The 24,736-nt window shown below is 40.3% G+C and overlaps 1 protein-coding gene across 2 annotated transcripts in view; it reads right to left on the bottom strand.

Annotated features, from left to right (window-relative positions):
* Positions 1 to 2,696: 2,696 nt before the first annotated feature.
* The window catches only part of gabrb2a (gamma-aminobutyric acid type A receptor subunit beta2a), a 65,471-nt gene continuing 43,431 nt past the window's right edge, over positions 2,697 to 24,736 (bottom strand). Inside the window, exons 6-10 of one of the 2 annotated variants that reach the window (XM_051650186.1) lie at positions 19,639 to 19,776; positions 16,077 to 16,229; positions 6,816 to 7,060; positions 6,212 to 6,352; positions 2,697 to 4,149 (exon numbers count right to left, since the gene is read on the bottom strand). In XM_051650186.1, coding sequence (XP_051506146.1) covers positions 3,805 to 4,149; positions 6,212 to 6,352; positions 6,816 to 7,060; positions 16,077 to 16,229; positions 19,639 to 19,776 — 1,022 coding nt within the window. In that variant the 3' untranslated portion in view covers positions 2,697 to 3,804. The remainder of the gene's footprint in view (positions 4,150 to 6,211; positions 6,353 to 6,815; positions 7,061 to 16,076; positions 16,230 to 19,638; positions 19,777 to 24,736) is intronic. The other variant, XM_051650187.1, reaches the window with a different exon arrangement.

Raw genomic sequence — 24,736 nt, 5'->3', positions numbered from 1 at the left:
TCAATATCGTTCTGAGCTAAATCTAATGAGTGGCTATGTTCGGGATAGCATACTAAGACAATACTATTTTTGCAGAATATAGCATTTATACTGTGCACAGTGTCACTCTGTGAATTTTCTGTATGCAAAGAATACCCACTGCACGGAATAATGTATCCTGCAATGTGCTCAAATTAGACTTGCATTCCAGTGTAACAAATGATGTATTAACGATTTTTAACATGTCTTTTTTTACTCGTTATTTGACCGGACTGGCAAAAGTTAACACATTTTTACAAATGTTTTTTACTAAAAATGCAAAATTATTTCCAAGTAAATAACTAGACGCCACTAACATGCAATAAGATGAGGTCATATGACAACGTGTCAGCTGTTTCACTTACTATTAAAAAATAAAATAAAGTAGACAGTGGTGTATAGTATTCAGTAAGTAGTAAGGCAGTATTCCATTCCAAACATAACCAAAAAGTTAAAGGAATATTCCTTTTCTTTAACAAAAGCAAAAATCAAAGTTACAGTGAAACACTTACAATGGAAGTGAATGGGGCCAATTTTTAGAGGGTTTAAAGGCAAAAATGTGAAGCTTATTATTTTATAAAAGCACTTACATTACATTCTTCTGTTAAAAGAATAATAATAATCTGGTGTATTATTTGAGCTGTAAAGTTGTTTAAATTGTCATTTTTATAGTAATTTTAGGGTTTTGGGGTTTGATGACATTACATCGTCAATCAAGCATGTAATGATACACATATTTCACAATATGATACAATACAAAGCCTCACGATACGATAAAAAAAAATTAAAACAGCGCCCACAAGTGTTTCGCTCAAGCTCATTCAAGGATTCAACATCAATGTCTTTTAAATCATAAATGTCTGACATTGGCAACAAAAAGCAGAGCTAAGTAACTAAAACAATAGCATTGCATTTATTTTGTTTTAATATAATGAGAAAAACTCATGTGAACTCAAAATTTCATGTTTTTCTTGAGAAAAATGTGTTTGTCTACACTCAAGTCATTTGTATTTGTATAGCACTTTTCACAATACACATATATTTGTTGTTTCAAAGCAGCTTTATAGAAAATCATGCCTTAATGTCAGAAAGCCCCCAGTGATCAAGCTAAAGTGACTGCAGCAAGGAAAAAACTTCTTTCAATATTATTTAGTGGTAAAAAAAAAAAAAAAAAACTTGAGAAGAACCTGACCTCTGGTTTTACGATATATGTACATAATCCAGTATTATTCAGCGGATTGAGCAAATATCAATTGGCACACTGAATTTTTTTGGCCTCTTCTCCCGGTTTCACTTTGCATGTAAACATTACCAGCGTATTTACCGGCATATAACATGTGCGCAAGTGTTGTGCTAATATCCGCTTTTCAATATCAAAAGCCGAGAATAATGTGTCATGTAATCGCGGGTTTCTCATGTTGTCAGATATTTGAATAAGCTTGTTTTTGTTACTTATGAGTGTCTTGCTCAGTGTCATGCTCCGTGGCATCAGGGAGAGGCTGGATGTTAAATGCAACTTTGCTGCTGCTGTTTCTGCCTCGCAAATCCACCAAGTTGCGCGGTGATGTCGGCATAAATAAAACAACATGTTTGATGTACTGTGGTGCCAGGACATGACGCTGTTGTTTGGCAAATTCGACAAGCTGTAACGCTACAATCTACTTGCCTTTTGCCATTGATCTTCTTGCCTATGTACTAAAGATATGTTGCTCTGTTTTTTCTGTGAGTGCTCAGCGCCCCCTCACTGCAGAGAAGATTGTTTCGCAGCTGTCAGTGTTGCGGTGCTTGGTTTTAAGTCTTTCGTTTTAATTACACTGTAATGTGTTTGTTTATGTATCGTACGATACATATGTTATTGAATCGTGAGCGTCGTATCGTACGATACAATACGATACGATATTTTTTTACACCCCTAATCTCCATGGCAACAAAGTTGTAAAATTGGGTATAAATTACACAGAAAAGGTTAGTAAGCAATTTTATCACACTAAAATCATGTTAACATGCATATAGTTTACGTCTTGTGGCTATACTTTTGAAACAGTATTTTAACGTTTACGGATTGGCCTCATTCACGTCCATTGTAAGTGCCTCACTGTAACCTCCATTTTTGCTTTTTTTAAAGAAAAGTAGGGACAAGTCAAATTAAATTTTTGTAGTAATCAATATTATGCCACAAATGCTGTCGATTGAGCTTAACTTGTATTGAACTCGGAATATTCCTTTAAACTATAAACAGTCAAGCCTTTCTGACTGAGGCTGACAGTTTAAAAACAAAACTATAAGGAAAATTATGTAAGATAATCTTATAAGTAATATAAGCTTTGTTAAGCTTTAATAATTTAATTTAGATACATTTTCATTATTGTTGACAGTCATTACACAATATATATATTTACAAGTCATTATGAAATATCATTATAATTTACAAGATTTTATACAAAATTGCCTGATGGATGCCTTGATTGTATTTTCCAGATCCCATCACATTTTGGTGTGATACAATAAATTTCATCGTAAATGATTCATTTCTTGCTTAAATTCAACTAGTGCACTTTGAGGCCTTTTAAAAACATTCTGATCATCTGCCCAAATTTTCAGAAGAAAGATTTTTTTTCAACCAAAGTCTTCAACATTAAGAAATCTAATACACCAAAAAATACGTTTAAATAATGAACCATATCATTAACATCTGATATTATAACTATTGAATCAAAAATGTTTCAATTTTTTTTTTTTACCATGATGTAATATCAGCTACTAGTTTTCAACTTATATCTATCGATAGTGTTAATGTATTACAGATATATTGCGTCTTTCATTGTTGCGGTCCAATACACCTACGTGTGGAAAACACTTGAGAGATGTTAAACCGCCATTTTTCCCCATAGCTGTGCTCACCACACAAAGTTTGTGTAGTGTAGAGATTTACACGACCCAAGTACTTCTGACACAGCCAGAGAGAACAGTTTGTCCAACCACCTGGGTAATGGTCCATGTCCATCCGTCCTTGCCATTTGCCATGTCATAAGTCCTTTGTCATTTAATATTTCCATTAAATTCCCTGCATCAGATAAAACCTCTGTGTTAACAGGGCTGAGTTTCTTTTGGCCCAACATAAAAAAAAAACAATATTAAAAAGGACCTGCTGTGAAAATACCTGTGAAAATACCCTGTATGGCTTCCTGACAGTGCCTTTGCATTGCGTTCTGCAAACTCATTTCAAAGAACAGAAGAACAAGTAAATTGTCAAATTAAAATGCATTGTGCTCCAGCTCTCTGCAAGAGATAAATAAAACAAACCAAAGCATGCTTTTAAAAGATATCTGATATACAGCTTAACTATAATAAAATAGACTGTCAAGACAGACTCTTTTGACTCCTTTTAAAATCATTTGTAAAGCTTTCTCGGATGCAGCTGGCTACGAAGCAAACATATACTAAGCAAAAAAATAAATAAATAAAAAATTTCCTTAAAATATATGCAAATACAAGCATAAATATTTGATCCACAGAGTAATCTACATATAACAAATATAAGTGATATATTGAATTGCTGGAACAAGCCTTTTTTCTCCAGTTCCTCTGATGTTGATGTTTTCCTCAATGCTTATGTTCTTAGAACAGAAAATGTCCATCCTGATATTTTTTCCCTTTGACACAGTCTTGCCTTAGTCTTTCCTCTAAATATTTTAAATAAATCAGCAAAAAAGGGTGTACTGTTTATTTTCTTTTTAAATTTTCTTTGTTGTTTATTTTCGAGTCCATCCCTCTCTTTTCATTGGTTTAATGGACGTAGTAAAGCCAGTAAACTACGTTGAAAAAGGAAAACACGGTGGGGAAGATCATTCTCGACCATTTGTCGATGGAGTTGACATCAGACAGGTCAGGGATGTTCACCTTAAGCTGGGAAGCCCGTCTCCTGAGCCTACTTTTCTTCTGGGTGGCGTGGCGCTCCAGGGCACTGTGGCCGTAGTTTTGCCGAGCCATCGCCGCCCGGCGGTACTGAAGGGTGGAGCTGTCATAGGCTAGCATGGTGCTGCGCGGGTCACCAAGACCCCTGGACAGATCGGACGGTCCCATTTCATTCTTCATCTCCACTGTGGTCAGTCGGATATCATCGGGGGTCATCTGTAGAAAGAAAGCACATTGTTCGATCAGGTCTAATTATGTCTCATAATTGTGTGGCAACACTATAATGTAAGTCATGCTAATGAGCCTTCATAATTGCAAATTCCAATTTTAACCAGCATTTTTCTGAGATCTGTGAGGATAAGTAAGTATGAAGTCTGAAGACATTTTAAAGACTGCTTAACAAGCTCAGTTTTCTTTCTTGTTGACACATTTCCTATTGAAACTGTACCCCTTTTTTTAAATAGCCAATAGGCATTTGTTTTCGTCACAGTCATGAAAGTGATTTGCTACTTTAAAAGTATTAGGGGAGTGGATGTTTTTCTTCTAGAGAGCATCTGACTGGACAAATTGAGTGAGTGCAAGATGAGTCGTCAATATTTTTAGCCAGTTTTCCTGGAAGAGAAAGACTGTAAATTTTAAATGTGCATATTTACAAAAAGTTGTACACTAGCATACACATGACCTCAAAACTAACATACATGGACTATAAACTGATGATTTCAATTAATCTTTCAAGCCTCTTAATGATGCAATTGGAAACCACCTTTACTAAATGAATTTCTTTTTGAATCACAGACCACAGACAAATACTGTTTTTCCATATATGGCTACAATGATAGATACCATGAACTAGATGTTGAAAAATAGTGGACTATTCCTTTAATACTATTATGAATGCAGCACAACTATAGTTGGCAAAAATACAAAAGAGTAAATGAATCATTAGTGAAAGTTACACTGCACTCATAGTAAGCTGTGGAGCAAAGCTTTTTCAGGCAAATCCATAGTTAATTCCAAATTTCAACCATATCATGGTTAAAATTTTATCTGCATATATATAATCTGCCAAATAAATGCAAATTAAAAAGGCAAAAACATGAAGGCAAAAGTCTAGATCAACAGTGAGGAATCAGGTTGCAGACATGGAGATAAGGAAAGGCCGGGGCGGGAAGGAAAGCTTTCTCTTTCCATGATATTAACCCTACTAAAAATGCTCTACTAAATATTTAAAATGATTTTACTTGTGTTAATTTTAAAGTTCAATTGTAAGCAATTAGCCACTTACTAATCACCAGAAGTAGCCTTTTGAGTATCCTGTTTTTTCAATTTGCGAAAACATGCTATCGCTAATGCTGTTTGCTAATTGCTAATGCTAGCAAAGCAACATATGTCGCCATTGGCTTGGGCTTGGCCCAATATATCAGTCAGCCTGATTATACAGACTATATTTGTCCATTTTGACATTATTGGCATCAACCTTGCAGCTCAGCAGATTAACAAAAGTGTTCTGTAGGTTATTCAGTAATATTCAGATGTAGAGTTTTCACTTCATTGCAGTAATCAGTGAAGTGAATCTCATTTGCTTTATATCATATCATATATAGTGGCCACCAAAATAATTTGGACACTTAGGTAACACTAAAATAAAATGTCTGTCATTATATTATTTAACAGATTATCAAAGCAAGTGGCATCATTTAAAATCTAATAAGTGTCTTTTTGTGATTATTATTATTAATTTTTTTGCAAATAAAAAAGAGTCCTTTTGCTCTCTGTCTTTGAAATGAATGTCACTTGTTTAGATTTTTTGTTATCTAATGCAATGTCATTTATTCATTTTTAAGTGTAACATAGGTGTCCAAATATCTACACTTACACTACACTTAGCTACACAAAATTTTACAGAAGCAGTCCTTGCAACCATAATGATTTTATAAAATCTATTTTATGTTAAAATGGCCCCTAAATTATAAATAAGTTAGTAAGTACTATAAATTCAAGTTAGCCTTGGTTTAACACTCTATGCTCAGTGGTCAAAAAGGAAATGGTCATCTGGGAAAAAGGCTGACGTGCAAATGGTAACTCAAAAAAGGGCAGGACAACTTAATGGTGGAAAATGATGATGCTACCACCATTATTCTAAAAGGAAGAACAGAAACTCATCCAAACAAATAATAATAAAAAATAAATAGCTTAAATAGCTTGGGTATATTTATTTCTGATTGGTTATCGATGCAGAACCATTAAATTTTTTGACTTCTGGTCAGATATTCAGTACCTTAAGTCTTTGATCGCCTAGTCCTAATGCTGCATCCTCCGTAAAGATCGGATCCCACATCGAGTCATAACCGTCAATTTCCCTCTGTTTCATTCTGGCATAGAGAGTATCGTCTCTCTGAACTACACTTCCCACCAACCACTGCAAGCATACAAAATCAGCACTGTTACAGAGGGCTGCAGCACTATTATAGAGAGAGAGAGAATTCTTTCAATAAGATTAGAAGGAAAGCCCCAGAGGCCCTGCCAGCCATGAGCTCGGACACAGCCCGCCCGGAAAGAGCGAGCGAGTCTGTTTACAGCAAACAAAAGTCTGCACCAATCTTCTGGTAATTTCATCACAAAAAATAAAACATGTTTCTGAGGGTAAAAGCCCATTAGATTGTGGTTGATGAAACAAGCTTCTGCCCGTGGAAAAAAAAATTAAAACATACAGCTACATATCTAGTGGTTTAACAATCCCCAAAGACCACTGACCCTGAAAGGACACTGATAGAAGTCACAACATATTACCTCAAAGAACTGACCACCTACTGACCAGAGGCCTTTGGTCAACAAACCCTAATGATGCACGGCATGTGGGTGTGCTGTCAGCTCGGCTGTACCTTGTTGGGGTCTGGTCTGAGTTTCTCATTGTTCGCCGTGGCGGCTTTTTCCGCCGCCTTCTTCTGCCGCTGAGGGCCTCTGCCGAAGAAGATATAATTGACGAAGGCGTACTCCAGCAGGGCGAGGAAAACAAAGACAAAGCAGCCCATCAGGTACATGTCTATGGCTTTCACATAGGGGATCTTGGGAAGGGTCTCTCTCAAGTGTGTGTTTATGGTGGTCATAGTCAGCACAGTCGTGATTCCTGCAAAGCGTTCAAGGAGAATTAAGCACATTACTGTGAAGCTCAAGTCAATTGCTAAGTTTTATAATAAAAACTCTGAGAAACATAATTATCCAGTCCAAAGAACAGCCTGTTTGTCTGTTTCAAATAAGCAATTACAGAGGCTGTTCATGTGGCATCCATAAACAGCCTTTCAAACCTTGAAACTATTATAAAAACTTACAATAAGCTTATAAAAACAACCATACATTTTAACACATTATGCTCATTATGAATCTCACGAAAAACATGTCCAGGTTATACTGTATTTCATCTGAATTATTTCTTATTTATTTAATTATTTACTTTCTGAAATCCAAATGGGTTGCCCTCTACCCTTGGCTTTATAAAACAATTTAATAAAATGTAATTTTATTAATGCTGTCTGTCAATTAAAATGTTTAATTGCGATTAACTGCATAATTTTTCATAGTTAATCGCGATTAATTGCAGATTTTGAAAGTGCTGAAATTTGACTATAAATATTCTTCTTTTCCTGACAAAATGCATTTATTTCCATCTTTAGAAAGAAAACAAAAAACAATATGAAACAATATAATGCTAAATTTACATTTTCAAAACAAAGCCTTCCACAGTATAAAGATAGAAATGCACTAAAATAGCACCAATTCAAGTAACATAAAACGTTTCCCAAAGTCTAAAAGTGGGAGTTAGATTAATTGAAAGAACTAGTCCCCACATAGGTTGCAAATTCATTGCAATGGGCATTAAATCTCTTAAACTCTCATCCTCCATAATATTAAGGCCTGTTCACACCAAATCTGTGACGGAAAGCCTATTCACAGAGGGTCCATAAAAACATGATTTGAAAAACTATTTCACCCCTGTACACTAGGTTTGCGATATTGCTGTGCTGTTGTCATACTAGTCTCCTGTCCGAACCATTCAGCTGTTAGAGATTAATACACTGAATGGCGTTAAAGCATTTATTTACCTAATTCGGCATAACTGTTTCATTATGTTCCTTCCATGATGTTAATGCATTTTGAGGAGTATAAAATCTATGTTTTTATGCGAGTGAGATGAGTAAAGAGCACTGTTGCATAAATATATGTCCTAATTATATTTGCACATGTATTTATCTACGAGTATCTTCCAAACGGACTCCAGAACCCAACTTTTCTTCTTATAATGCCTGGATAATATAACACAAGGTACAGTGATATAAATACACATGGAATAATGTACATTAAGAACAGTTTAGTATAAAATAGGATGCATATATTCAAAATAATATAAAAGAAAATGTTTGCTAGTTGATTATTGATTGAGCAGCTGCAGTGACTGACAAAAATCTCTTATCTCATTGGTCAGTCAGTTTTCATAGCATTCCGAAAGGAAAAACAAAATTGGAACATTCTCTGTAAAAAAAACCTTTGGATTGTTGGAGGACGATTTTGTTGGACTCTGTATGAATCGCGGCATTGGAATCCATTGCTACCGCACAAAAGCTTGTCCGGAACAGGCTTTTAATCAGCCAGCAGACTCTTGCTATCCACTGTGTTACAGCAATCATTCATGATTTGCGTCAGGGCATCAGCGTCAAGCGCCATTTTGAACTCCACATGAAACACGCTTGCAGACAAATACTTTAAATGTGTGCCTTTTTGTTTTTTGTTATATTCAGTTTTTATTTAGCTTTATGGTATCTTGCTGTACTCAGTTTATTTTCTTTTTACCTTACTGTTTTAACTTTGTAGTCTCATAAAAGTCCTTCTAGGGACGGGTGTTGCAAATTAGCATTCGCTATAAACACTATGATACTTGCATTGGATAGCTGTTCTCAGTTTATCTATGTATATTGTATCTGTCCCTATCAAATAAACCATAAATACAGATATAAAAAATTGTTAAGACTTGATTTTGACAGACTAGATTTTGACAGCTCTAATTTTTATATTAAAATGACCCCAAAATAAAATTCAGCACTCTAAATTCAAGTTAGACTAGGTGTATCCTGTGCAAATTCTACGCTCGCCAGGCAAGGAAATGGTCATATTTCATCCCAATTATTTCTTATTTCTTTCTTTTCATCAAAAGAAAAACTATATAACAATTTATATTTGGCTTAAAGAACCATTAAGATTTTTTGCTATGTATTACTACTTTAATGACAATTAAGCACATACCCTCCTGAACTCACATGACTGTATTGTATGTGAACACTTTACTTAGTTTGTTAGTAATTCCCATTATTCTCAATGGTGTTTCTCATTACTGTATTACAGTAAAAAACAATCATGTAATACAATTTTTTTTTTATTCAGCATTTAAGCCATTACAACAAATACTACTATGATGTATAAATATTTTACTATTTAATTAATAGCCTAGATCATCACTTTTTTTCACATTACAATAATTCGAATCAAGGATCTAACCATATTTTCAGGATTGTGAGGGACCAAATATAATAATTTTATAATCAACCATGGAAAAACCCATATCAGTAGATCACCATTATGAATATTGGGGGGGGACATGTCCCCCTCAATGTCTATGGTGATTACGGCCCTGATTAGATTGAGATTTGTTTTACAGTACTGACATTTGTGAGGAAATTAGTATGTACTGTATGTCATGAAAATATGGTCAAAATTTTAAAAAAGTCTAAATGGTCTAAAATAATATTATTTATTTATTTTGATTTTGCAGTGAAATATGATCTGGAAATGTTCTTCAAATGTTTCGTGTAGATTCATACACTAATATCAATGCAAACAGAACGGTTTTGCTGCAAGCTATGCATTTCAGTATCAAGATACCATCCAATATTACCCTTACGGAACAAATCACCAGCTTGTTTTTCTCCATATGCCCTATATGTTTGATTTGCTAGTCATTTACATTCACAATTTCTGTTTGATTAAATTCAAACATATGATAAAGTTTTAGCAAAAATGCTTAGTGCAAAAAAATCAATTTATGTTGAAGCCACAGAGATAAAGAAAGAGAGGCATAGAGGGAGACATGTCTAGTCTATAACTTGTAATAGAGCTGCTGTATTTCTCTTGAAGCAATACAACAAGGTTAAAACATGTGTTTCAGTGTCACATGCCTCTCACAGCAGACAGATTAATTCTGACAAGCTCACCCAGACACAAAAGGCCTGGCCTCCCTATCATCAGTGATCTATCCCCCCCCCCCAGCAGTATCAGAAGAAGCCATTTTGTCATAATGGCAGGAACATGGCCCTGAACATAAAACACTATCCATAAAGAGCGTCTGGAGGAAAGTTTGTCAGTTTAATCAGCAGTAATACATTAGCGCCAATCAGCAGAGGCTACACAGCACTCCTAATAGAGTTCTGAGCTGAAAGGATGGGGATACTGAAAGGCAGATTTCATACGTGCATTTGCAATAAAAGCTTCCTCTTTCTAAAACAGAATGAAATTTGAGCACCCTGTCATTCTTCTGGAACATATTAGGCAGGTACTGATTGGAGGTATGTGGTCACCATGATTTTGCAAAGTTTTTTCTGAATGTTTCTGAATCTTTTGTTGTTCCTAGAACAAAACATAATCCTAACCCTTATCCCTAAACCTAACCAATTACTAACACTAAATTTAGAGGCAAATTATTGTTTAATAAGGATGGTGCACAAGCTTTAATGCAGCATTCCATTCGGAAAGTCAGAATTTCCAACTTCCTACTTGGAAAAGTACACTGCCACTTGAAGACAGACTTCAAACTTGGAAACTTGTGGTAACTGTGTGGAAATCAAGAACTCTGCATCAACGAGTCAAAGTGACCACATTACATGACAATATAACCTGTTTAGAGAGACAGGTGTGCTTAACATGGTTAATGCTCATCTTTGTTACCAATCGCACACCTGCAAAACAGATGTTAGCAACACACGGAACGTCTTTTTAAAGATGCGTCTTTTTAAAGATGCCTTTCCGTTTGTGTGTTATTCCTGGTTGCGGTCGTTATCTCTTGCCTTCTGATGGTCACGATCGCTGTCTTTCGTGTCTGGACACTACCCATGTGGAGACAGCGTTCGTGGATGGATCATGTACTCATTGCGAGAAAATGACCATGGCAACGTTGCGGTCACGGCTTGCCTTCGTAAGAAAGCAAACCACCCCAGTGGCTCCCAGCCTCGGTCCTTCTACCTACGGGTATGAGGCCAGCGCGGCTAGCACTGGGGGCGATTTGGGGACCCCAATGGGACCACCTCCGCCGGGTATCCCCCCACGGACCTCCCATTCCCCAGCACGCTCGTCTGCCCTGATCGGGCTTCCGGATGAGTCCGCCGGCTCGTCTCACGGCGAGTTCGACCTCTTGCTCGGAGACCACGAAGGTGATGAGCTCTCGAGCACAGCATTGGAGAGCGGGCTCGTCCAGTCGGACGCGGAAGCCTCAGCTGGGCTCCCCCCCTCGGGTACGGTCACCCAGTCACAGGCTGATGCAGAGATGACAGACATGCTTTCCCGGGCAGCAGCTCACAGCCACGCCCCGCCCCAGTTCCTTTCTTCCCGGAAGTGCATGAGGAGATGACAAGGTCGTGGGAGGCACCTTTTACTGCCCGGTCCCGATCTTTCAGCTCCCCCGCCCTCAAACCCTCGATGGTGGGGTGGCCAGGGGCTGTTCGGCGATTCCCCCGGTGGATGAGGTGCTCACAGTGCACCAATGCCCGCAAAGCGCCGCCACCTGGCACGGGCGCCCAAAGCTCCCATCCAAGGCCTGTAGGTTTACGTCGTCCCTGACGGCCAAAGCCTACAGTGCTGCTGGACAAGCCGTCTCTGCCCTGCACACCATGGCTCTCCTGCAAGTCCACCAAGCCAAGGCGCTAAAGGAACTGCAAAAGGGTAGTTCCGCCCTGGGATTGATGCAGGAGCTGCGCTCGGTGACCGACGTCGTAGCGAAAGGCTTCGAAGCGCTCCTGAGACAGGCGACCCAGGGACAACGAAACCCGCTGCTCTGGAGCTGGTAAGCAGACCACTCCAATTTTCGGTGGAGGGCCGCGAGGAGAATCTTTTGTTGCCTTTTCATTTAATTTTGCCACATGCCCAAGTGGCTGCGGTACCCAAGAGTTCAGCAAAAGAGCGGTTTCCTTGTTCCCTAGGTCACATACCCGGTGTGTACGGCCGTCATCACGACCACAGTCCACCATTCCATTTTGGCAGGTTTGGCGCTCCAGCGGCGGTCTCCCCGCCCCTGCACGCCCAGCTGTGGCACAAATCCGCCCCCAATGTGACGGTCTCCATGGGTCACGAGGACAGGCCTCTTCCTCCCCCGTCCCAGGCTGTTCCGGGGGTGGTCACAAGGAGCCAGGTAAGTGCTTCGTTGTCTCTGAACTCAGCACGGCCACGACACGGCGTGGCACCTCAAGCTCCACCCCGTCACGAGGCCCCGGTACGTCCGACAAGATTTTCCCCTTGGTCCCCCTTGCCCAGAGCTTGGACGCGTGGCTTGCGCTTTCCAACCCGTTGTGATGGCTGGTCCGGACCGTCTGACTCAGCTACGTGATTCAGTTCGCCAGGCGCCCGCCCAGGTTCAGCGGCATCCACTTCATCTCGGTGAAGGGCGAGAACGCCGCTACATTGCGCGCGGAGATTGCTACCCTCCTTCGGAAGGGTGCGATAGAGCCTGTCCCTCCGGCCGAGATGAAGAAAGGGTTTTACAGCCCCTACTTCATTGTACCGAAGAAAGGCGGTGGGTTGCGGCCAATCTTGGACCTGTGAGTACTGAACCAGGCTTTACACAGTCTCCCGTTCAAGATGCTGACGTAAAAACGCATTCTAACGAGTGTCCAGCATCAAGATTGGTTTGCGGCGGTAGACCTGAAGGATGCGTACTTCCACGTCTCGATTCTACCTCGACACAGACCCTTCCTGAGGTTTGCATTCGAGGGTCAGGCATATCAGTACAAGGTCCTCCCTTTCGGCCTGTCCTTGTCCCCTCGTGTCTTCACGAAGGTCGCAGAGGCAGCCCTTGCCCCGTTAAGGTAAGTGGGCATTCGCATCCTCAACTATCTCGACGATTGGCTAATCCTAGCTCACTCTCGAGATGTGTTGTGTGCACACAGGGACCTGGTGCTCTCGCACCTCAGCCGACTAGGGCTTCGGGTCAACTGGGGAAAGAGCAAGCTCCTCCCGGTTCAGAGCATCTCTTTTCTTGGCTTGGAGTTGGACTCAGTCTCATTGATGGCATGCCTCACGAACGAGCATGCACAGTCACATCAACTGCCTCGAGTTGCTGGCAATTCTGCTCGCCCTGCAGAGGTTTCGGCCGTTGATCCAGGGCAAGCATGTGTTAGTTCGGACAAACAACACGGCAACGGTAGCATATATCAACCGTCAAGGCGGTCTACGCTCCCGTTGTATGTCACAACTCGCCCGCCATGTCCTCCTCTGGAGTCAGCAGCACCTCAAGTCGCTGCGAGCCATTCACATCTCAGGCGACCTCAACACTGCAGCGGAAGCGCTGTCACGGCAGGTTACACTCAGGGGAGAGTAGAGACTCCACCCTCAGGTGGTCCAGCTGATTTGGAGTCGATTCGGCACCCGCAACCAGACCTCTGGAATCTCCATGTCTGGCCCCTGGACGGGACGTGGAAGACTTAAGTGGCCTACCACCCACGGTGGTAGACATGACCACTCAGGCTAGGGCCCTCTCTACGAGGCACCTGTATGCCTTGAAGTGGCGTCTGTTCGCTAAGTGGTGTTCTTCCTGATGCAAAGACCCCCAGAGATGCGCAGTCGGATCGGTGCTTTCCTTCCTGCAAGAGAGGTTGGAAGGGCGGCTGTCCCCCTCCACCTTGAAGGTGTATGTAGGCACACCATGACACAGTCCTTAGGGAAGCACGACCTGATCATCAGGTTCCTGAGAGGCGCCAGGAGGCTGAATCTCTTCAGACCACGCCTCATTCCCTCATGGGACCTCTCTGTAGTTCTTCAGGGTCTACAGAGAGCCCCCTTTGAGCCATTGCAGTCAGCTGAGCATAAGGCACTCTCTTTGAAGACTGCCCTCCTGACTGCGTTCACTTCCATCAAGAGGGTAGGAGACCTGCAAGTGTTCTCTGTCAGCGAAACGTGCCTGGCGTTCGGTCTGGGCTACTCTCATGTGATCCTGAGACCCCGACCGGGCTATGTGTCCAAGGTTCCCATGACCCCTTTTAGGGATCAGGTGGTGAACCTGCAAGAGCTGCCCCAGGAGGCAGACCCAGCCCTGATGTTGCTGTGTCCGGTGCGTGCTTTACGCATCTATTTGGATCGCACGCAGAGCTTTAGAGTCTCTGAGCAGCTCTTTGTCTGCTTTGGTGGACAGTGGAAAGGAAGCGCTGTCTCCAAGCAGAGGATCACCCACTGGGTCATTGATGCCATAACAATGGCATATCACACCCAGGACGTGCCGCCCCCGGCAGGGCTACGAGTCCATTCTACCAGGAGTGTGGCGGCCTCCTGGGCCTTGACCGGTGGCGCCTCTCTAACAGACATTTGCAGAGCAGCAGGCTGGGCAACACCCAACACATTTGCGAGGTTCTCCGGGTGGAACCAGTTTCGTCCCGTGTAGTGGCAGGCACAAGTAGGTAAGTCCAGGACAGCTGGCCGGGTGTATCGCTTGCACATAGCGCCTTTCACCTCCCCTGAGCTGAAGACATGCACTGTTGACTCCCAGTAGTGTTCACAAACTGTGTTCCCTGGATGACGAGTTTGCGGAGAAACTCAGCCCTGTACTTGGGTAGGTTCTCCGCATGTGTTGGCTGCCCATAGGTAACCCCATGCGATGTATATCTTCTGCTAATTCATTTCCCTGTTGGTAAACTGCATCTTCCTTGGGCAGAGGCCCCTCTGTCCCAGTGACCATGTTTGTAGAAACTCCTCCCCCGTAGGGTAGGACCTACCATGGGACTTCTCCACATGACATACTTCCGACAAATCTCGGCAAGACCATGTGACGTATTTCCACTCAAATACCCCCCCCCTCCCCTGGGCAGGGTGTGGTCTCCACGGTGTCTTCCCCTTGGGAGGGACACCACCCCCAACGTAGACCTGGTGTCCCCTGTTGGTTAATTCTTTTTTTGGGGAGAGGAAAAAAGAGGATAAGAGGCCACGACTGGGCTAGCCTATCTCTATCTTTTGGTCAGTCGATTTGTTCCCGAAGGGCCGTTCGACACTCATAACAGCGTTGGGAGAGGTTACGTGTCGGCCTGGTGCACTGGCTATAAGGCACACAGCGGTCTGCCCATCACACACTGCCAGTTCACGTAACACAGTTCAGCCAGTTGTGGCATTTCGTATAGGGACCCCTAGTGTCACTACATCGACACAACGTCGAGTGAATGACAGATAGGGAACGTCCTGGTTACTTACTGATGGAGGGAACGAGACGTTGTGTCCCTCCTGCCATAACGCTGAACTACCCGCTGAAATGGCCGGGACCTTGTCTCGGCTCCTCAGCACAAAACCTGAATGAGTGGTTGCATACCAGCTCCTTTTATACCCGTATGTCTGGGGGAGTGGTATGCAAATACCACTCGCCAATTTTCATTGCCCTATTATCAAAGACCAGAGGTGTTTCGGGCTCCCAAGAGTGACCCCTAGTGTCACTACATCGACAAAACGTCTCGTTCCCTCCATCAGGGAATGGAGGTTACGCAAGTAACCAGGACGTTTCTTTATATGTCATCTTCTGAGTGCTTCTGACCTTTATAGTCGTAAATTGGAGATATCAGGTAGAAATATCCCACATATGATTTCGCTTTACTCTATTCCAACCCTTTTCCCTATCCCTAAACCTAAATCTGATGGGTTAATAGGAATTGTTCCAAAACCAACAAGGATGGTGGCAAATTATGGTCACTGATGTATTACACAACTGAAATGAGAGGCAAACACATATCAGTACCATAAATCAGAAGAACCATAATAGCTCATCTATAAGCATATACTGGGTGGTCACCATAAGCATGAATAACTAAATTCAGATGCAGTGTTTGACTGTTGACACACTTGACCAGATATCCCACCTAAAGCCACTCGGGCGGCAGAAGCATCATAGTTGATCCAGAAAGATACCCAGGATAGGATAGTGATCAGGATGGAGGGCATGTAAGTCTGCAGGATGAAGTAACCAATGTTCCTCTTCAGTTTGAAACTGAGGGACAGACGTGGGTAGGAACCTAATTAAAAAAAAACAGAAGGATACAGTTTTGTTCATGCTCTATAATAGAAACAAATATATTTCCTGTCTGAACAGTAAGCAATAATAAGTGTGCAGTGTGTGAGAGTGCAGTGTGGGTAAAGTCAGCCCACCAGACCGCATGACTTCATCTGTTCCTGAAAGGCAGACCAGTGATGATAATAAGACTGGAGAAAAACACAAATTATGTGCACTTACTCACGTAGTTACTCGTCACACATCGCTTCAAGGTTTGGTTGGGCAAAAGGACATTGTAACAATGTCTGTAATAACATTGGCACCACAGCATTTCAGCTTGTGAAGATTTTGCGGATAAATTGCAGGGATCCAACCAAGGCTGGGTGGTATGACTGTATATACACTGTAAAAAGTGGTAACGTGCAATTGTTACTTCAATGATCTGTTTTTACTTGTTCTAACCCTTAAACATTTGATTAGTTGGTTTTGACCAGTTAATTTAGATGTTACCACATGCACTTTTTAGGTTACCTGACATAAACATTTTTACAAAGTAGGACTTATAGCTATATAGGCCTTTTTCTATACAGTTTTCACCATGGTACATATATTTGCTTGACTATTACAGTGTGTTCATGTCGAGTCGGATTTACTGTAATTAAAAGATTACAACTTGGAGATTCTAATCTGAACTGTTCATGGAAAACAAATCAAAACAAAACACAAAACCTATGTGAGGCTCGTTTATGTTTAAATCACAACATATTCGTGAATTCACCTCTATGGGCACTTTTTCGTGACCACGCTAGGTGCAGTGCAATGCGCAACAACTGTGCGCAATGTCTTTTCCAATTTTCATGAGAGAGCTAATTTTAAATCCAATTTTCGTGCCAGCGCAAAGCACAAGTGGGCATGGGTGAGAGTGCTTGTGCTATCTGAGGGAGTAGGCATGTAATCTGTGGGTGTATTGTATATTAATAAAGTGGTGCAAAGTGCAAATTGCTATTTTCCTGAGAAAAAGGTTATTGCGCTAAGACATCTGAGAAGCACGTCTATTCTCAGCGCAAAGTCTGAACTAAGTTCCTGCATATGCAGTTTAGGGATTCCACCAGCAGATGATATAAAGGAGCTATTGATCCCTTTTAATACTAGCCATGAGTTTTGTGTCAGTAGATCAATATGATTGTTAATAACAATAATAATACGTTTATTTTGTATAGCACAATTTCAAACTCAAGGATGCTGTACAGAAATTAATCATAAAACATTAAATAGAGACACGCATAACTAATATACATTACAAAACAATTAAAAATTGGAGAGAAACAAAGCATATTTCAAGCAGGTGAGACACAGGTGAGCAGGACGAGAGCCAATAGTCCCAGAGAGGCCAATAGAGAACATACAGAATACAACACATACATCGCGGTTCAGAGCAACACAAGGCAACAATACAGTCACAGAGCAGGGGATGCATTGCATGCAGCCCATCTACACTACATAATTCTTATGAATGGTCTGTCTTCATTTACGTTGATTGACGTGTATAATTGGACGCAGATGGTGCAATAACTGGAGAAGAATTAAATTGCACTTGACTCAGCCCATTAGCGCTTTGCGATCAAAACTTCATGGCCATGCCCAGTGACTTTGCGCATATGATATATTGCATAGCGCTGGGCTTAAGGCATAGCGCTCTTAAAATAAGACCCTTGATGTTCTAACAAAACATTTAAGAACAAATAAAACACTCCAGGTAAGAATGGCTATAATAAAATTGTATTTCAAACAAAAAAATATGTGTAAACTACCGTTAACTGTTAAGGCCGCTGCCATTTTGGTTTGTTTAACATGACATTGTCACAATCAAGTCGAAATTTCAATAGAATTCCAAGTTGACAACTTTTTTTTTTTTTTGGGGGGGGGGGGGGATTTTTCCCCTTTTTCTCCCAATTTGGAATGCCCAATTCCCAATGCGCTCTAAGTCCTTGTGGTCGCATAGTGATTCGCCTCAGTCCGGGTGGTGGAGGATGAATCCCAGTTGCCTCTGCGTCCGAGACAGTCAACCCGCACATCTTATCATGTGGCTTGTTGAGCGCGTTGCCACGGAGACATAGCGCGTGTGGAGGCTTCACGCCATCCACTGTGGCAACCATGCTCAATTCACCATGTGCCCCACCGAGAACAAACCACATTATAGCAACCACGAGGAGGTTACCCCATGTGACTCTACCCTCCCTAGCAACCGGGCCAATTTGGTTGCTTAGGAGACCTGGCTGGAGTCACTCAGCACACCCTGGGATTCGAACTAGCGAACTAGTGAACTCCAGGGGTGGTAGCCAGCGTATTTTACCACTGAGCTACCCAGGCCCCCCTCAAGTTGACAACTTTAATAAATTTCAGCAATTAATTACGAGTTTTACGAAGATGTGAACGTTTCTTACAAGTTGGAATCTCAAAATTACTGTAATTCCGACATGACATGAAAGCACCATTAGTAGACAGGACTTCATTATGTCATTTACACGTGAGTGAAGAACCACTGAGTAATGCGAAAATAAAGAGTGCGGTGTGCCTCAAACATGTCAAGACGAGGAAGAACTTGATATGCACAACACAAAGTTGTTTACATTTGCTGAGAAACGTCATAAATCACCGCATTAATATAGACTGACATGCCGTCACCATACGGGCAGTGGTAGCTCAGCAGTTAAGGCTCTGGGTTACTGATCAGAAGGTCAGGGGTTCAAGCCCCAGCACTACCAAGATGCCACTGTTGGGCCCTTGAGCAAGGCCCTTGACCCTATCTGCTCCAGGGGTGCCGTATCATGGCTGACCCTGCACTCTGACCCCAGCCTAGCTGGGATATGTGAAAAAGAAGAATTTCACTGTATATGTGCAAATGTATAATGTGTGATAAATAAAGAAAATTGTTAAATTGAAATTGTTGTTAATTGTATGTATATCAGCTATTTTAAATGTGGCTCATCCATTTAGAATTTAGATTCAGAACTATTCATTTTTATAGATTACAGTTTTGAGTCTTGTGTTTAAAATCAAGTGTTACATAAAGTGAAACTGCTTTTGCACTTATATCAGACTTATTCATTTTTTATGAATAATCTTATCTTTTGGTTTGGTTTGTATCCATCAAGTTGTATCCAAAAGAGAACCATTCATTTGTTAAGTATTTAATTCACTGGATTATCCAAAAATATGCATTTCTACATACATGGTTATTAAAATACCAGCAAAAATACCTATTTTGTAATATGAATATTGTAATCTGATACCGCAATACAGAATTACTCATACTGTACTGTGGTACAAGATTTTGGTCATATTGCCCAATCCCAGATCAAACCGACTTTTGAACAGATCTTCCTAATGTTCCCAACTGTAACACACATGCAAAGGAGGACAAACTCAACCTGTAGAGAAGACCACGTTCTTGGAGATGAGTTTGTAGTCCACGATGGAGAATTGGGGCAGTTCTATCCTCTCCACTCCCGAAACGGCACCTTCTCCCCCTCGCCAGTAGAACTCGATATCATCTGTGGTGTAGCCATCTGTGAAGGATACAGAACACATGTGTTTTACGGCAAACTGACAGAACAGCTTCATACATTTCAGTACATCTAAAAAAAAGAGGAACAACAGCAGCAGCAAATGCGCTCTGGATAATGCCTGACTGAATTCTACATTACTTTCTGCAACCATGCTTTATAAATATTGACAACGACATTCAGATTTCAAAACAAGTAATCATTAAATAATGTAGGGGGGTGCTTGGTTATGAAACAGACACAAATACACATCCATGAAGGAATCTGTGAAGTGTGTTTGCTTATTCTCCATCCTCGCTAAGGTTCCTTCTCCATCTGTACCAGTTTGTCTGCATGCAACTTATAATGAGAACCAGTGACCTATTTAGTGTATTGAATAATTTAAGATGAGCTTCTGATTTCTTCATATTCAAGGGAGTTATCTCTGCATGACTTAGCAACCAGGTACAGACCTAAAAAGGCCAGCAAAGCTGTAGCCCTTATTAAGCATTAATGCTGAAGTGTGTAATATTTTCTGCTAAAGTAATTTTATCATACACCCTGGTTAATATGCGGAAACATCTAGTATGTAAATAAATAATCCATTTTTAGGTTTATTTCCTCACGTAAACAATGTGACTGTTGCGCTATCAAAACATTGCTACTATGTTTGTTTGAGCATCCCAACCAGCACAACACAGCGACAACCGATCATCCAGTGGTGTGAGTTTGGGGCAAGACTGTCTTGTCCGACCAATGGAAAATAGGCGGAATGTTCAGGAAATCCATTTGAAAACAATCATTATTATTGTAATTCCATTTAGTTACGCTAGTGGCACAGAAACTAGACACTTTATCTTTAAAGACCCCATGAAATCACATGACGAGTGCAGTTTTCTTTCCGGTGTTAGATTATGCGGATTTCCTATTGATGTAGGGGCTCGTCCCTTTAAAAAAAAAAAAAAGAAACAAACAAACAATGGCCTTTAGTTTTAGTTTTTACACCCATGAATGTAATTTGTTGCTTGCTACTGCTAGTGTGAAGTAGCTGGTATATTGGGGGAGGGACATTCTCATTGTAGAGATCATTTGATTGGACAAATTTAGTGAGTGCAAGATACCGAGTCATCAATATTTTTGGTCAGTTTTCATGAAAGCAAAATACTGTCAATTTTAAATGTTTATCTCCTAAAAGTGAATTCTGTCAACTGTTCGGAATACACTAGAATATAGATGACCTCAAAACTAACAGACATGGACTAAAAGCCACAAAACTCCAAATTTGATTTCTGCTTTGTGACAAAGATAACAATATGCAGCTTATTAATTTGATTTAATGGGGCAGAGAGAAATGTGATGTAAATATGACACCTGCAGAAGAGGCTTAGCCATGTGATGAGCATTTGTAGACCATAACTGCATAAGGTTGTGTCATGTTCACCCCACTGTCTGAAAAGGCTTTTAAGAGTAGATGTAATGGAGAGAGAGAGAGAGAACAAGAGAATGCACGAGAGAGAGAGAGAGAGAGAGAGAGAGAGAGAGAAAGAAAGAGAGAGAGCTCAGGACTCAAGAGAAAACTGCTGTTGGACTGGGTAGGACTGGTGTTTCACTTTCTATTAAATGTATTATCTCTGTGCCACTGCGTCTGATTTTGTCAATTGACTTTCTGATTACTGTCAACAGATCACATCATTTTACTCTGCTCGGAGGGGTTACCACTACAGTGCCCTACTTATCCCCTCAGGGCCTTGAAAGAAACGAGAGAAAAAGCGAGCTGGATTCGACATCAGAGATGACTGACTGAAGATTCTGCTCTGCTATGCTTTAAAATCTGTTTCTAAATTGTGTCCATTAAAAATGTATCAAGAATGAAGTTTATCAGGGAAAAGTAGGCTTAAGCTTGCGTCTCATTAGCCGGCATGAAATAGCACACGCTGACACTGATAGCATTTCTGTTCCAGGACGTTACATTCCCAGCCCTCTGCTTTCTGACGAGTGAAGATACACACATTAAATACATGGTAAAAAGGCTCAATTGTGAATATAGTATGTGCATATGGAAGGGTAGAGAGACAGATGCACTTTCACAAATAAGGTATAAAACTGAAAGTTTTCATTTATTATTTAAGAAATGGTCATTTGAAAGAGGTGCTAAAAAATGTTGATCCTCAACCTCAGGAGGTCACTAAATAAATATTAGGAACTGTTTTCTATTACCTTTGCAATTTTTCCAACCGTGTCACCAAACTTTGACACATGTCTGAATACAATTTAAAACAATGATTTGTGTGAATTGTGTTATTTTCTAAATTAACAATTAAGTTTATAATAATAAAAAATAAGTTTATTTAATTAAAATATATAAAAATAAATTCTGTATATATACTATATATATCAATAAATTGTTTATATATACTGTATATATACACACATATATATATCACACACACACACACACACACACACACACACACATATATATATATATATATATATATATATATATATATATATATATATATATATATTAGTGCTGTCAGTCGATTACAATTTTTAATCACAATTAATCGCATACTGTTTCATAGTTAATCGCGATTAATCACATATTTTGAAAGTGCTGAAATTTTACTCTATAAATACTTCTTTTCCTGGCAAAATGCACTTATTTTTTTCTTAGGCAAGAAAACAAAACAATATGTAACAATATAAAGTTTTAATAACATTTTCCAAGCAAAGCCTTCCACAGTATAAAGACAGAAATGCATTAAAATAGCACAATTTCAAGTAACATTAAACGCTACCCAAAGTCTATATAGGAGGTTGACAAATTGAAAGAACTAGTCCCCACATAGGTTGCATATTCATTGCAATGGGCAATAAATCTCTTAAACTCTCATCCTCCACAATATTAATCAGCTGGCAGACTGCGGCTATCCGCATTGTTATAGCAATCGTGAAGCCGCATTCATTATTCGTGTCAGGGCGTCAACGCCAGCATCAAGCGCCGCTTTGGACTCCACATGAAAAGCGCTTGCAGACAACGTCTCGTTCTGTATTTTCGTGATAGTTAAGACTTGATGTGCTTCTGTGGTAATTACATTTTGCATTTTGACAATGTATTTATTTATTTTTTATTTGTATTTTTTTGGTAAATAGAAAGTGCCAAATAATGTTACTTCCTGGGTTTCGCAGTTTTATACAATGTTCTTTTTTTATAATAGGGGAAAATCAATCGGCGACAAGGTTGGCACAAAGTGTGGGGCACAGCTTAATATTATTCAGGTAATTTTTTTACTTCAATTAATTGAATATCAATTCAATAGATAATGTTAAATTATGACTTTGTTTTATGATTTTAGTTGTTGGATACAGTGGAGAAGGTCAAGCCTTCTGAGGTGGGACAGGCCAAAATCACCATTTTAAGACATTTAATGTATTTAAAAGTAGCTACTTTTCATGCTAACTTAACTGTTTGTTGTGTTAGTTCATCTAACATGCTCTATCTTACAGTTCTTACAACAGAAAACATGAGATTTGTGTCTCTAATGCTTAAAAAAATTTAACAAAGCAAAGTGAACCTATTCATGGAATGAGCCAGCAAAAGAGGGACAAGTGAGAAATTAGAAAGGAGAAGAGAATGAATGAGTGAATGAAAGAAAGAAGGAAAACAGACAGAAATGAAAAGACTGAACGATGGGGTGAGAAAAAGGAGCACTGCATGTGTATGTATTAAGAGTGAAAGGAAGCCAGTCCTGACCCTCACTGTTTTTGGGCTGCTTAACGCTTCTGGCAACTTAATGATCAAACGGAGACAGTCTGTGCCTGAGCATCACATCACAGCGCTGTAATCCATGACTCCAGGGACGCAGATAAAACACTGAGAAGACCTCTCATTCTTCTCCTATGGCTTTCATTTTTTATTACAAGAGAAATTGCGTTACACACAATTACAGGCAATAATGGCAAAATAGAAAGCCCATTCATCTTGATAAAGAGGGAGATGATTAGCTTTTGTTATGACTGTAAATAAATAATTTACCACTGCTGTCGGTAAAAGGCTGAAAAACCAGATCTTCAGTGGTTAACGCTCTGACATCAGACTAGTGTGAGAGATACATTGTTTGCTGTAAAGAGGCGTTCACACAAAAGCGATCAGAAGTGATTCATTTTCAATGAGAGTTGGCTATATCCAGCGACTTGATAGACAGTGACTTTTGGCAATGCGATAAAGTTGAGCAAAGCTAAATTTTATGCAAATTAGCAGCAATGTGATGTGCCGACTACCAATGGAAGTGCAGACAGTAATCCGCTGCCTGATACTGTTGGATACCGCAGTTGAGAGGCAATGCCCACTACAAACAGCACAGAGACTTTGTGACTTCCAGCTATTTAAACGCTGTATGTATGAACGCCCTTTGAGGATGTAGCATGATATGGTGATTAATTAATCAAATTAAATGCATATATGAATTATTACTGATAAAAGCCCCCAAATGTTGAACAGACAAAAAGTGGCTTCAGAAGTCTACATATTGTTTGTTTTATTACCATATCATTAAACATAAGCCTAACACTGACCTATAGTCAGCAATCCATTTTGCACTCTTAAAAGCCATTCACACAGGAAGCATTCTTGTATTCCATCTGCAGTATTTTTTAATTGTCGGTCTGTATGCATATCCATCAGGCTGTTGTCTTTGGCCTTTGTGCCATGTTCTGCACCATGCATGCCAAATTTTTTACAATGACATATCAAGTTACAAGTTTTAAAGTTCTACCTTGAAAAGCGTGTCTTGTGACATTTACGTTTGCTCCATTGTTGCGCTTCGTCCAGCTGTCTTTGAACGCAAGAAATTGTCTTGTGTGAATGGCTCCTTGCGTATCCTCTGCTAAATGCCCTTATTAAGTGTGGTTTGTGTAGTTACATTGCCTGCCGTATTGCCTAATGGTATGAAAAATGTCTTACACACAGGTCAAATTAATT

This window comes from Myxocyprinus asiaticus, chromosome 22 (assembly GCF_019703515.2).
Source record: "Myxocyprinus asiaticus isolate MX2 ecotype Aquarium Trade chromosome 22, UBuf_Myxa_2, whole genome shotgun sequence".
NCBI lineage: Eukaryota > Metazoa > Chordata > Actinopteri > Cypriniformes > Catostomidae > Myxocyprinus > Myxocyprinus asiaticus.
This window is presented reverse-complemented; position numbering and strand designations above follow the sequence as displayed.